General features: G+C 31.7%; 2 protein-coding genes and 2 long non-coding RNA genes across 5 annotated transcripts in view; 2 read left to right on the plus strand and 2 right to left on the minus strand.

Annotated features, from left to right (window-relative positions):
- The window catches only part of LOC106314007, a 1,539-nt gene extending 1,055 nt beyond the window's left edge, over nucleotides 1-484 (plus strand). Inside the window, exon 2 of the long non-coding RNA XR_001264560.1 lies at nucleotides 115-484. This is a non-coding gene — a long non-coding RNA (uncharacterized LOC106314007). The remainder of the gene's footprint in view (nucleotides 1-114) is intronic.
- On the minus strand, nucleotides 328-2,872 carry LOC106314006 (floral homeotic protein PISTILLATA-like). Of its 2 annotated transcripts, XM_013751954.1 has the most exons (6): nucleotides 2,402-2,862; nucleotides 1,304-1,365; nucleotides 1,056-1,155; nucleotides 932-961; nucleotides 795-839; nucleotides 328-683 (listed from the first exon to the last, which is right to left on the minus strand). In XM_013751954.1, the coding sequence occupies exons 1-6, from the start codon at nucleotides 2,654-2,656 to the stop codon at nucleotides 549-551; spliced, it is 627 nt and encodes a 208-aa protein (XP_013607408.1). In that variant the 5' UTR covers nucleotides 2,657-2,862; the 3' UTR covers nucleotides 328-548. The 2 variants fall into 2 exon arrangements, with proteins under 2 accessions (XP_013607408.1, XP_013607409.1); XM_013751955.1 differs by lacking the exon at nucleotides 932-961 and having other exon boundaries at nucleotides 2,402-2,872.
- A 1,793-nt stretch (nucleotides 2,873-4,665) lies between these two features.
- LOC106313817 (umecyanin) lies at nucleotides 4,666-6,655 on the minus strand. The gene is made up of 2 exons (XM_013751729.1): nucleotides 6,357-6,655; nucleotides 4,666-5,312 (listed from the first exon to the last, which is right to left on the minus strand). The coding sequence occupies exons 1-2, from the start codon at nucleotides 6,523-6,525 to the stop codon at nucleotides 4,948-4,950; spliced, it is 534 nt and encodes a 177-aa protein (XP_013607183.1). The 5' UTR covers nucleotides 6,526-6,655; the 3' UTR covers nucleotides 4,666-4,947.
- Nucleotides 6,656-9,595: 2,940 nt separating this feature from the next.
- Nucleotides 9,596-11,316, plus strand: LOC106315911. The gene is made up of 3 exons (XR_001264673.1): nucleotides 9,596-10,174; nucleotides 10,238-10,277; nucleotides 10,518-11,316. It is a non-coding gene; the product is annotated as an uncharacterized LOC106315911 (long non-coding RNA).
- Nucleotides 11,317-12,637: the final 1,321 nt, after the last annotated feature.

Genomic DNA, 12,637 nt, shown 5'->3' on the forward strand with positions numbered 1-12,637 from the left:
GATTAAATTATATTTATTCGGAGTGCTCTGTCCGGGTCCATGGACTTCGGGTTTAGTATCCCATACCTCACTGAGTGACTTCCCCGTTACTCACCCCTCATTTGCCCCTTGCAGGTGAGACAGATGAGTATATGATATTTGGACGGATTTGGTGCTACTGGACTTTTTATTCGGATTTTTATTTGGGCTTTGGGTGAGTGTAATTGGGTATATGGGCTTTAATTATACGAGATATTGTTGGTGGCCCGCTGTTCTCCGGATTGGAGGTGACGGGTGTCAGTCTCCGTAAGAATAAAACCGGATTGTAACTCAACAAGGAATCATTAGTTTTAACACAAAAGCAACTAGTTTTAAACGTTGAAGCATACAACACAACCAATCACATAGAGTTCATAAGCAAGCAACACACATATAAGCTTAAGTAAAAAAAGTAGGATAGAGAGTATATATGTGGCTCGAGACTGAAGGGACACACAATTATAAAGACAATTTAAAGGACCAGAGATAGATAGTAGATTGGTCATGAGATTTACTAATCTCAAATATGATCAATCGATGACCAAAGACATAATCTTTTCCTGAAGATTTGGCTGAATCGGCTGAACTCTATATCCAAATTGCGCATCATGATCTCTCATCATCATTCCTCTTGCGTTGCTAGCTATTTCCATCTCTTGCTGTTGCTGCAATTTCCAAACCATATCCATATATCTCAAGCACACATTAACATACCAATATATAGTTTCAAACCAAATCAAGGGCTTAATGAATAAATGACTATCATTTATATATACCAGCTGGAAACTGAGTTGCCGATTCTCCTCTACCATCATTTTCTCCTGCCCACAAATTTTTTTGATATAAACATCAATATATATATTTAAACCAGAAAGCTCGATAGTAAAGTACAAAATCGGTTATATATGGTCACATTTCTCCTTTTTGTCATAAGGTACTCCATCTGTGCCAAGCAGACCAAGTTAAGAGTTAATTGTGGATTTTGATTTATATATTTTTATATAGATTAATGTGCATGCGTATGAATGTATACATGCCTGGTGGTCTCGGACTTTGTCGAGGCCATGTTCAACGGCGTGCTCTACGGCCATCAGGTTTTTTAAGTTGAGAGACTGTATATCTTCTCCTTTCAAATGCCTGTATTGATCACAGTTTTTATGCATTTTATCATTCATGCTGATATTTCAAAGATTTTTTTTTATTTAGCTGTTTTATAAATACTTATGTAAATATATAAAAATATTATTTTTTAAAATATATGAAAATATGTAGGGTGGAGATTGACCTGAGCTCCAGTTGTAAGCTATCATTCTCCTTTTTGATCTTATCAATCTCATTGCTGAGGTTCTGGACACCAAATAATGACAAAACACTAAACATAAATATATGTCTCACAAAATTATTGAAGAAATCTGGTTATTCATGAGAAGCCTTTCATGTTTTATGCACAACATATATATAGTGAGTGATATCATATATGTAAAAAGTATACACATACATACACATACACATACACATAACAATAACTTAAATGGTAGCCGTTCGTAAAAAAAAAAAAAAAAACTTAAATGGTATACAACCCTCTGTATGCTGCTTATTTTATAAAGATATATTCAATTTGTTGGAACTAAGCTTATGATTGTCAGAACTAATTAATAATATTTGGAGTAAAATCAGTCGTTTTAAAGAGTAATTAAAGAGTATTTCCCAGTTTTCAATCACACATGTAAAATCAGTAAACTGTTCAGACATTAGTATTTATATCACATCCCAAATTTCCTCTCGCTAACCTCACACCTTAAAATGGAATCACTCACAGATCTAACTAGCTCTCTCTAAGATTTTGTCTTGGTTGTTTCAAAACACAGTTGGTGAATACATTTAGATATATTCTCTACAATATATTCAAGATCCTACAAATTAAGCATGAATAAAATAAAAACAATGGAAAGAAGAGAATAACTTCCATGTTTCGTGGCTCCATGTCTTGTTGAGTACAAGAGAATCAATAAAGAGGCTGGAAGGCTAGACACACAAAGAAAACTTTGTAGATCTGCATTTAGGGTTCGAGAGGTTTTCCTTTTTGACATGTTTTGGGAAAATAAAATTAAATAACCCCGTTTCATGATATTTAGCACAGAATATCTGTGGTTAAAAAAAAACACAGAATATTTGTTCTTTTTTTTTTTTTTTTTTTTAAAAATGTCCTGTATTGTGTGTATTTGTTCTTGAGACAAAAACACTAAAGTAGATCTGTATCTAGGGTTGAAAATTCATGGGTTTCCTGACATGTTTTCGGCAAAGAAATTGAAAACCCATGATTCTGGCATATAATATTTTTGAGACTAAGAAACTTTAGATTATATAAAAAGAGAGTTAGTACCTCATGCTTAGCATCCCATAGTTTCTTGCCAGATAACTTCTGGAATTGGTCCAACATAGCACCAAGATCCATGGAAGGACAACAATAATCAGTCATCTTACCATTACTTGCGAAGACTATGAGAGCAACTTTTGCATCACACAGAACTGTGATCTCTTTCGCCTTCTTAACCAACCCATTCCTCCTCTTTGAGAACGTCACAACTCTGTTGTTTACGTTCTCTATCCTCTTTATCTCTATCTTCCCTCTTCCCATCTTTCTCTCTCTAGCTCTCTTTTCTCTGTTTTAGGGTTTGCTATGAGAAATTGTTAAGATATGGAGGCGAGTATATGTGGTTTATATGGAGAAGAAAAGGAGGAGCATTGGTCTAAAAGGAACATTGGTGAGAGAGAGAGAGAGAACGTGTTTCATTAATCCATAGGTGAAGTGAGACTTTGACAGTTTGAGATGGAAAACAAAGCTACTTTCGTGATGGCAAGTAATGGAAGGCTTGTTTTTGTGGTTCTCTTATCACACTTAGTCGCATAGCCAACTCTATTCTCCCTCCTATTTACACTAGCACGAAATAAAACTTTGAAGTAACGCAAAAATCAAGTAGAAACATAATTAGTTAATTTGCTTAACACTCTTTGCCTGTGATTGATGTTTATTGCTTTCATCTGATTTGATCATATCTGTCTCTCTCTCTCTTGATAGGTTAAACTGCTGTTTCTAACCTCTGGTCTCTTCCTTATATGTATTTTTCCGATGCACTGAAGATGGAGATTTTTTTTTTAGCAAAAAATAAAAGAAACAAATTTTTTCAAAGACCAATTTTCATATAAATCACTTTGCAGAAAATATCCATTTTTAGGTAGCAAAAAAAATTAAACAGAAGCGAGATAATTGTTGCAATTTGTAGTCTTGTAGATTTAAAGTCAAGAGCTCAGAAGAAATTATAACTACTTCTTTCACAGGTTCTTACTTTGGTCATTCCAAGACTTGCTATTACAAGAACTCTATGTCCATATATAGGTCTTATCGAATATTGTAGCTACACTATATTAATCAAACATATTAAATTATCGAAATATGAAGATATCTTCTTCTTTTTTTTTTTTTGAAACATCGAAATATGAAGATATCATGTTGACAAAGAAGCCATGTTCGAAACTACGCTAGGCGCTAGTCGGACGGTGAGTCCGGGCCTAGCGCGAGTTACCAAAAAATCGGGGATTAAGCGGGATATACGCGGGGATTAGTTTTTTATTATTTTTTAATTATAAAAATATGTATATATATAAATATATGTGAATTATGCATGTAAGAACATCGTAGTCCAGTGGTTCGGTTGGAATTGTTAGGTGCGAGAGGTGATGGGTTCGAATTATATGCAGTGTGTGTTTTTTTTTTCCATTTAAATTAGCGCGATTTAGGACAAAAATTTTAAAAGATCACTTAACTTGTCCCACATCGGTAATATAGGAGTAGGAGAAGTCTTCAAGTCACTTATAAATACATGTTAAGGTCTTAGATTTTAATTTGTTAAGTGGGCTTCTAACATGGCTAAACTTTAAAAATACAGTCCAAACTTTTGTTTGATAATAATCGGATTTCAAAACCGATTAATCGGATTTTGACCGATTAGTCGGATTTTGACCGATTAAATGGTAGTCCGATTTACTGCACCGGTTTGGTCATAGTCGGGGAGGTGGGGTTGCGCGGAGCGCCTAGTCGGCCGATTAATCGGCTAGGCGCCCGCGTTTTTGAACAAGGCAAAGAAGAGTGAGTGAAATAAATTGATTTGAAGTTAAATCAAGATTGATAAGAAAGAAACAACAAGAGTAAAGAAGCACTGAAATTACCAAAGACTTTGCTATAACCATTGGAAGTTATCATGCTTAAATTATTAAGGGAAAAATGTCATTGCTTGTCGAAGAAAAGTTTATGGTTTTCTGATTCACGTCAATCGGATACGTGTCAAGGTCTTGTGCAAGTTTCTGGTCTTCTGTAGTAGGTTTATTGTATTCGCGATTTCGCGGTAACAAATCGTTTAATCAAAGTTTAAGCGTTTATTAGATAACTTTTTTTTTTGGTAATCAATTTATTAGATAAATTTTTATATTAGATAACATTAAAGCATATACATTATTAGGAAATTGTCTTCCCGTAAATATCCATGACTAATGGTTTATGAGAGATTCACGAGAGAGAGTCATATTGGTATTGAAAAAACGTAGATCGTGTATATATGTTCAATAAAATCTATAAACATGGGTTCAGAATGGGTTAATGTTTCAGATCCGTGAGTGATTGATATACTTAGAAGGCAAAATTGTTTACATAATACAAGAAAACACTTAAACAAACTGGATCAAGAAGATGACATGTACACACCTTTCCATGAAATATGATATAATATATATATCGATGATGTGGAAAATCAGTCTTAAAATTATAACCTAGTTATCATATGTCTCTACAATGAGGATTTTTATTCCCATAAAGAAAATGCATGAATGTTAAACTACGTACTTTCCTCAGTATTCCGATCGATCGAATCTAACTCAAAAGAGAGCAACAACAGCAGAAACGAAGGCGACCAAAAAAGAGGCACCACCTAATGTAGAAGCGGCACTTCCAGCCGTAGGTGTTGTAGTAGTAGTCGTCCCGGCTCCTGGGGTGGTGGGAGTGGTTCCTCCAGCAGCAGGGGTGGTAGCACCACCAGCACCAACTACGTTGATGGCAAGTTTTTGACCAAAGCGGCAATGGTCACCGAAGGTGCAGATGTAGTATTGTGGTCCGGTGGTGTTTAGTATAATTTTGACCGGAGGAGTCATCATGACGCTGAGGGGTTTCTCTTTCACGCAGTTCTCATATGCATCTTTTGTTACAACAGCCACATCATGTCTCCCAGCGGTGAAATCAAATTCTGTAACAATAATATACAAAAACTTGTTATTAATATAGCAATTAAAAATGACGCACATAGTCAGCGCCTTTCAATGTTGGTTGATATGTCCTGTCCTAGTTGAAAATATCCTATAACTTACTGAAAAAAAAAATGGTTTACGTCGATGAACTAAATTAAGTTAGTAGTGGATACTTATAAGAGCGATGTTTAATAAAATACTAGGCGGCAATTAAATGTTTTACAGAAAACAAATACATAGGCAGTTTAGGCACTATGTAGATCGACTTTTAAAAAAAAATCGAATCTTTTATATCCAATTCATCTACGTGCTAATTCTTAGAACACTGTTGATGATGAACTTCCAAAATATAATAGTTCTATTATCATTAAGGAAATTTTAAGTTGAAATAAAAATAAATAAAAGAAGTATTATCCATTAGATAGTAGGTGTAACTAATTTTTATCTATTTCTTTTGATTGAAATATATTAAATCAACTTGTATTAAAAAAAATTAAAAAATACTAAAATTGTATAATATTATCAAAAGGTAAAACTAAACAATATTTCTATAATTTTAGATATATAAAAAAATTATTAATGATATTACGATTAAAAATTTATATTTTTAACAAAAATTATCGAAAGTTTTGAAAGTTTTAGTAATGAAAATTGTATAATTATAAGAAAAAATTAAATAATATTTCAAAATTTGTAAAATATTGTTAATATTTTATTATTATTATATTATCTAATGTTATATTTGAATAAATTTACTTAATTGATAATATATGAATTATTACCATTTTCTACAAAAATTACACAAAATAAATTAACATTAAATCTAATTATATATATCACATTTAGTTATAAATCATGTCATCATTTTTTAGCATGTTATATTACATCTTTTAGTGAAAGTGATTGTATAAAGGACACATAAATAAAATGTATGAAATCATTTTGCAAATAATGTTAGTAGATATAGACTATCAATGTCAGTCGGTGAAAATTGGAAAAATATATTCAACAAAAAATAGGAAACAAAGACATAGTAAACTCACCAAGCTCGTCGCCTACACGGAACGTTTTACTGGCAGCCCATGTAGCATAGTACTTGGGATCGTTAGGTCTCGCCCATTCGGTATCATCACCAACATCATAGTCCTCTGCGAAAACAACCGCAGCTAAAACCAAAAACATACATGTCACCGTTTTGAAAACTCCGGCCATCTTTGTGTTGTGTTGAAAAACTCAGGTCACCCCTTTTTTTTCTTTTTTTCTTGGTCGATAACTTGATAAACGTTGTCTTAAAGATAAGTATTTACGACCCTTTTTGATTTCTGTGTTTGTTATGGTTCAGAAAGTCTCAAAGGAGAGAGTTATATTTATAAGGACAAAGAGAGGTTTTCAAGGGGTCACTAACGCAAGATATGCGAAGACGCGTATACGTGTTTGGTAGTTGTTGAATAAATTCATATTGGATATTATCACCACCACCTTTGGTCAATATTTGCCTGCTTTCTCTTTCTCTCCAGAAAATTTGTTTCTTATTTTCAGCGCGTAAAGTATTGTCCATCCCTACACGTTGATCAAGTAAGAAAACGTGACTATTTACTATTTACTTTTGTCTTTTGATTATAAATCTTTTGTTCGTACTACATGTATGTAACATACTAATAATAATAATGGTAAAAATAAACAACAAATGTAGAGGACTTACAGAACGCTAAGAATATCTTCACTCCACTTCTGTATTTTTTTTAAAGATACAAGAATTATAAAATAGAACAAGAAACTTCTTCAATGTATATTTTTCAAATAGAAAATGCTATTTATTACCGTAAATACAGAAATATACTATCCTCTATATATTAATTGAGAATCATTTAAAAAATTAGAACCTTAATTTTGTATTAATTAAAAAAAACCACAATCTTAGGTGGCACTTCTAAATGCCTTCTAAATTTCATTTCAAAGAATTCTAGAGCATCTAATATAAAATATAGTTTAAAATATTCTAACAACATTATATAACCCAAAGTATAAGAAATGTGTATTATTTTCTTAAATAAAAGCTACGGAATTACCTAATATGATTAACATATATATGACAATTAATGACTATGAATTATAAAGATTTGATAACAATTTTTGTATCCTTCTTCATTTTTGTTTAATTTATATTGTTAAAAAGATTAAACAATCACATTAACCATATAATAAAAAATTAGATTTTTTTTCTTATATGTTATATTTTGATTTTTTTAAAATGACTTTGAAATTACATAAATGAAGAAACTTTATATATTATATTTAAAAAAATTTAAAACGACTTTAAATTACAAAAATAAGGAAACCTTATATATTTTATTTTTCTTATATGTTTGATTTTTTCTTATATGTTATATTTTGAATTTCTTAAAACGACTTTAAATTACAAAAATATAAGTTTTTCTTAACCAAACAACTAAAACATTAAAATAACATGTATCAACTCGATAGTTGATCTGAAACTTTTCAAAACCATATGGAAGATAAATGTCAAAATAATTCAACTGTGGAAACAATACTGTTCAATTTTTTCAAAAATGTGTTCGGTGGAAAATAATAAAGTTTTTGTGTCATAATTTGTTTAATGTCCAATCTGATCAACCCATAATATATTAATCATAGTTTAGTTCCACCATTTTTAATAAAAAATGATCCGGTCCATCTTGGGGTGTTAAATCCGGATATCGGTTCGGTTCCGGTTCGATTTTTTCGGTTTTTCGATATTTTGGTTTATGAAAAATAGCTACCATATTAAAATCATATTTACTTTGGTTTATTTTGGTTTATATACTGTCGGTTTTCGGTTTATTCGGTTTTATATCAAAATACCAAAATACCATAAATTTGTTTTAAAAAAAAAGTATTTTATGGATTTTATTTATATTATTAGATATTAGTTTTTATATAACATGAAGATATTTAGGTTTTTACTATTTAATATATTTAGCAAACATATTAAGTTAATAATTATAATAGTTTTTACATAATATAAATTAGTAATCCATAATATTATAAATAACTAAATCTAAACACTCATATTTGTTAACAAAAGGGTAAACATTATGTTTTATTTAATTTGATAAAAATAAAACATAGCTTTTAACTTAAAACAAAATATTAAGTTACTAAAAACAATGTTTCAATATAAAAATCAAATTAATAAAATAAATTATGTATATATTCTTAATTATATTATAAAATTTACGTATAATTATACTACTATATTTTAAATGATCGGTTTATTCGGTTTATTCGGTTTATTCGGGTTGATCGGTTTATATACCAAACCATATCCATATACCGCGGTTTTCAAAAATGACTTCCATTCGGTATATTTGGTATTACCAAGTCCAAACCACTTTCTCTAATTCGGTTCGGTTCGATTTTAATTGGTTCTATTTTGCCGGATTGAACACCCCTAGGTCCGTCCATCGGAAATAAATTATATAATGACAACAAAAAATATTATATATGTATAAATAAAATAATTAAAAATATAAAACAATTATTGATAATATATACAAATAAATTCACCCTGCGCAACGCGTAGGTCTTATCCTAGTTTTCTTTATAAAAAGGAAGTGAGCTGATCATATAAATATGTTTTAGAAGAAAAATATAGAGATGAGTTAAAATTGTTCTAGTGTTATATATACAAAAAGGTTAAATGGTCAAAGACTCAGAGGTCACTGTATTTTGTTGTAATATTAGGTGTATTTATTTTCAAAAAATAATATTAGGTGTATTTATTATTTATAAACTTTTATGTCGACATAGATAAACTGTACATTGATTTATTTTTTTATTTTTTCAAACACATGTTCTATTTCTTAAGCTTGATGTGATCTGAGAAACCAGACCGTAAGAGAACAACCAATGTAGTACAAATCTTTATGGAAGGATCTCGCTATCTTAGCTAAGGAATCAGATGATACATTTTCTGAACGAAGAACAAAAACAATCAAGAACTCCGTGTATCTGGCTTTCAGCTTCATAAACTCCTCCAGCTCAGTAGAGAAATTCGGCTATGCTCTGGGATCTTTGATTATCGAAATTAGATCCTTACAGTCGGTTCCAAATGATTGACATGTCGATACCTCAAGCATAAACTTCGTTACCCAGGATAAAGCCTCCAGTTCTGAGTGTAATGGCGAGATTTGTCTGCGCGTTAATTCTTTACTCCCAATAACTGCGTCACTCCTCTACGATTTATCCGTGTAAGGTAAACTGTACATTGATTAATCGTTAAACTTATATGTGTATATATATATATATATATATATATGTATATTGATTACTTGTTAGGATATGATAAAAGTTACAGATTCAACAATTTATGGTTTGAAAGTTTTTCTTGTCAAACTAACAAGCTGCGTAGTTACACTATGTTTCCCCGAGTAAAATTCTCGGACAGCCCCGAACACAGGCGAAGCCTAGCTCTTTGTTTTCGCCATGGACGCAGGAGACCTAGTGGTTGAACACGACTCTATGGACGATCTCAGCAGAAACCGATTCAGACAGACTCTCCACAATCGCCGAAGCCGAGGGCTAGTCTCTTCCCATTTCAATCCATTCTCGAGAATTTCTGGTTGAATTTTACCATCTGCGTTGATTGTTTCCTGTTTCCTGTTTCCCTTGGCTTCCGTTATCTCGACCAACATTTATTACCTAAAATGTTCTAATTAGATTTTGGGGGTTTCAGTTTCATTTGTTGAATTTGATGATTCGGTTCTAATTAGTAACATAGCTTGCTTGAAGTTGATTTGAGTTTTGTTATAGCAGCAATGGAATGGAGATAGCATGACCTGCCTTCAAATCAAATATGCAGGTGTGATCTATCTCCCTTCTTATGGGTCATTGCTACTATTCTGATATGTTTTCTCTTGTCTAGGTAATGGAAAATCAGTTTTTCAATTTTTTTAAAAAAAAAGGTAATGGAAAATCTCAGAACAGAGATTGGTGCTGTAGTGATATAAAGCCACAGGTTGAGAGCTAAAGTATTTCTCTTGCATCAAAGCTCTAAACACCTTTACAAGATTAGTTGTGATTGCATTTGAATTATAGTTTAAATAAGCCCAGAAGCTGCAAATAGAAAGAAAAAATAAGAGTGAATAAATGTTCTTAACTTGTGACATATTTATCTCTTCCATGACATGTTTATCTCTTCCCAGGTTTGAGACTAACAATGCAAGCCTCAAAGACCCACAACAAGAAAACACAGATAATGTTTTTAAACTGCTTAGCTAATTGTGAGCAGATGATGAGAGTATAAGAGAGTAAGCACATGTCGATGCAATCATTGCTGTAATCACAAACTATAATGTTGGAGAATCTGATGTTCGCTGCCTTCTTGAATCTAGAACTTGTTCATCATTAGTGTATTGACTCTGATTCGCTCCCACTTGGTCCTGCTCAGTTCGCTCTCTATTGCGAGTCTATACTTTGAGCATCTGGTCTTGCTTACTGAGCATCTGATCCAACCAGCTTAACATCTGCTTCAAAATTTTGATTACTGCATCACTAGCATTTCTAGCTTCTGGTGGAACTTGTGATGATTGTGATGATGTTGATGCACCTGGGAAGTTTTGAGCAGGATCCATTACTAACATAAGCAAACATGAGCAAAAAGATTTGTAGTTTTAGAAGCACCAAACAGGGCAGAGGATGAGTGTAATTACAGAGAGAAAGGGGCAGCTGCAGAGAGATTAAGGCATCTGCAGGAAGCTGAGATGATGAGGATGCACCAGTGTCTCCCTGGAAGATTTGAGAAGTCCCCATTGCTAACAAAATCACAAGGAAAACAATGATAAGTTCTAATTAGTATGGTGTAATACAAAAATATAATAAATCGTAGATGACATCTTTATAATATTAATTGTAGATGACATCTTTATAATATTATCTGAAAAATCATTTCTTATGAGTTGTGTTCACACTAATCTAGCAATCCCAATTAATGTGAAGAGTTGTGTTTTTCCATTCTCAAGAGTTGTGAAAAATGTCACAAAAAGTTGCATCCTTATGTTTGTATCATCTACCTATTTAACTTTTTAAAAGCTGCATATTTTACTATTCGTACAATTTCAATTCTATTTGTTGTAAAATTCTGACGGTTGCCACTTTCTATTATTGTTATATATACCTATTCATTTCTAACTGTTTTTAAATGTTCCATACATTACCATTGTACCTTTTCAATTCTATTTAAACAATTATGGGTAAAAATTTTATAAACAAAAAATATAATTCTCAATGTATCACACATGATCATAAAGCTCACTAAGAGAAATCATCACGAACTCCGACAAAAGTTTCTGAGAATAAGAGACATCGGAATATTATCTACAATCTAGTGACATTTCTCCGATGAATGAACGTTTTTGTCGGTATCTCCTTGGAAAATATTGACAAAACAGTTTTGGCGATATTTTTTCGGTAAAAGTTGTCAGAACAATTCCGATCAATTGATTTTCTCGGTAGATTCTCAGAAACGTTTCTCGCAATCTTCTCAGTATCATATACTTCTCCGAGAACGTTGGTGTTGTCGGTATATCTGTGTGCGAATAGTTTCCGAGGAGATACCGAAAGTGATCTTCATCACATAAATGTTGGAACTTCCTTAGTAATTACAACGATGACGTGTTACCGGCAAGAGGTCTGGAAAATTAAACCCAGATTGTCGCTATATTCTCAGAATCTAAATTGTATTAGCCGTTTAAAAATTTTGAACTCTTAGAAACTATCCGTTAAAATTTTGAAGGGAATACCGATAATCTTGGCTCTCAATAATATCCTTTTATAAAGAACAAGTCAGTTTCTTACCACACTCTCACTTCATCTCTTCCCAATATTTTTTTCAATTAAAAGCTCCTTTCTAATCACCCAAAACCGAAGAAGGAACAATGGTTGAGGATGAGTATCTCATTTACGCAGCTATATGATCATGTCACGAAAATCACTCCTCCCATTACTCTAACACTCATTATAATCTTACTCTGTATATATATATACACCTGTATAATCTCTATCGATGAATATACAAGTTTCAGATTTTGGCAAATCTTTAGTCCCTTTATTATCAACTAGATTAAGATCCACGCCATGCGCGGGGTGAACATTATATATATAAATTATTTTATGTATTATATTTTTATATATTATGAAATAATAAATATATACTGAATAATTAAAAATTAGTAACTGTTACATATATAATTAAATTGGTGCGAACATATAAATCAACTTTATTAATCCAAACAATATTTTTTTCCAATTAGATAGGATACATAAT

The sequence above is a fragment of the Brassica oleracea genome, chromosome C9 (genome assembly GCF_000695525.1).
Source record: "Brassica oleracea var. oleracea cultivar TO1000 chromosome C9, BOL, whole genome shotgun sequence".
Lineage (NCBI taxonomy): Eukaryota > Viridiplantae > Streptophyta > Magnoliopsida > Brassicales > Brassicaceae > Brassica > Brassica oleracea.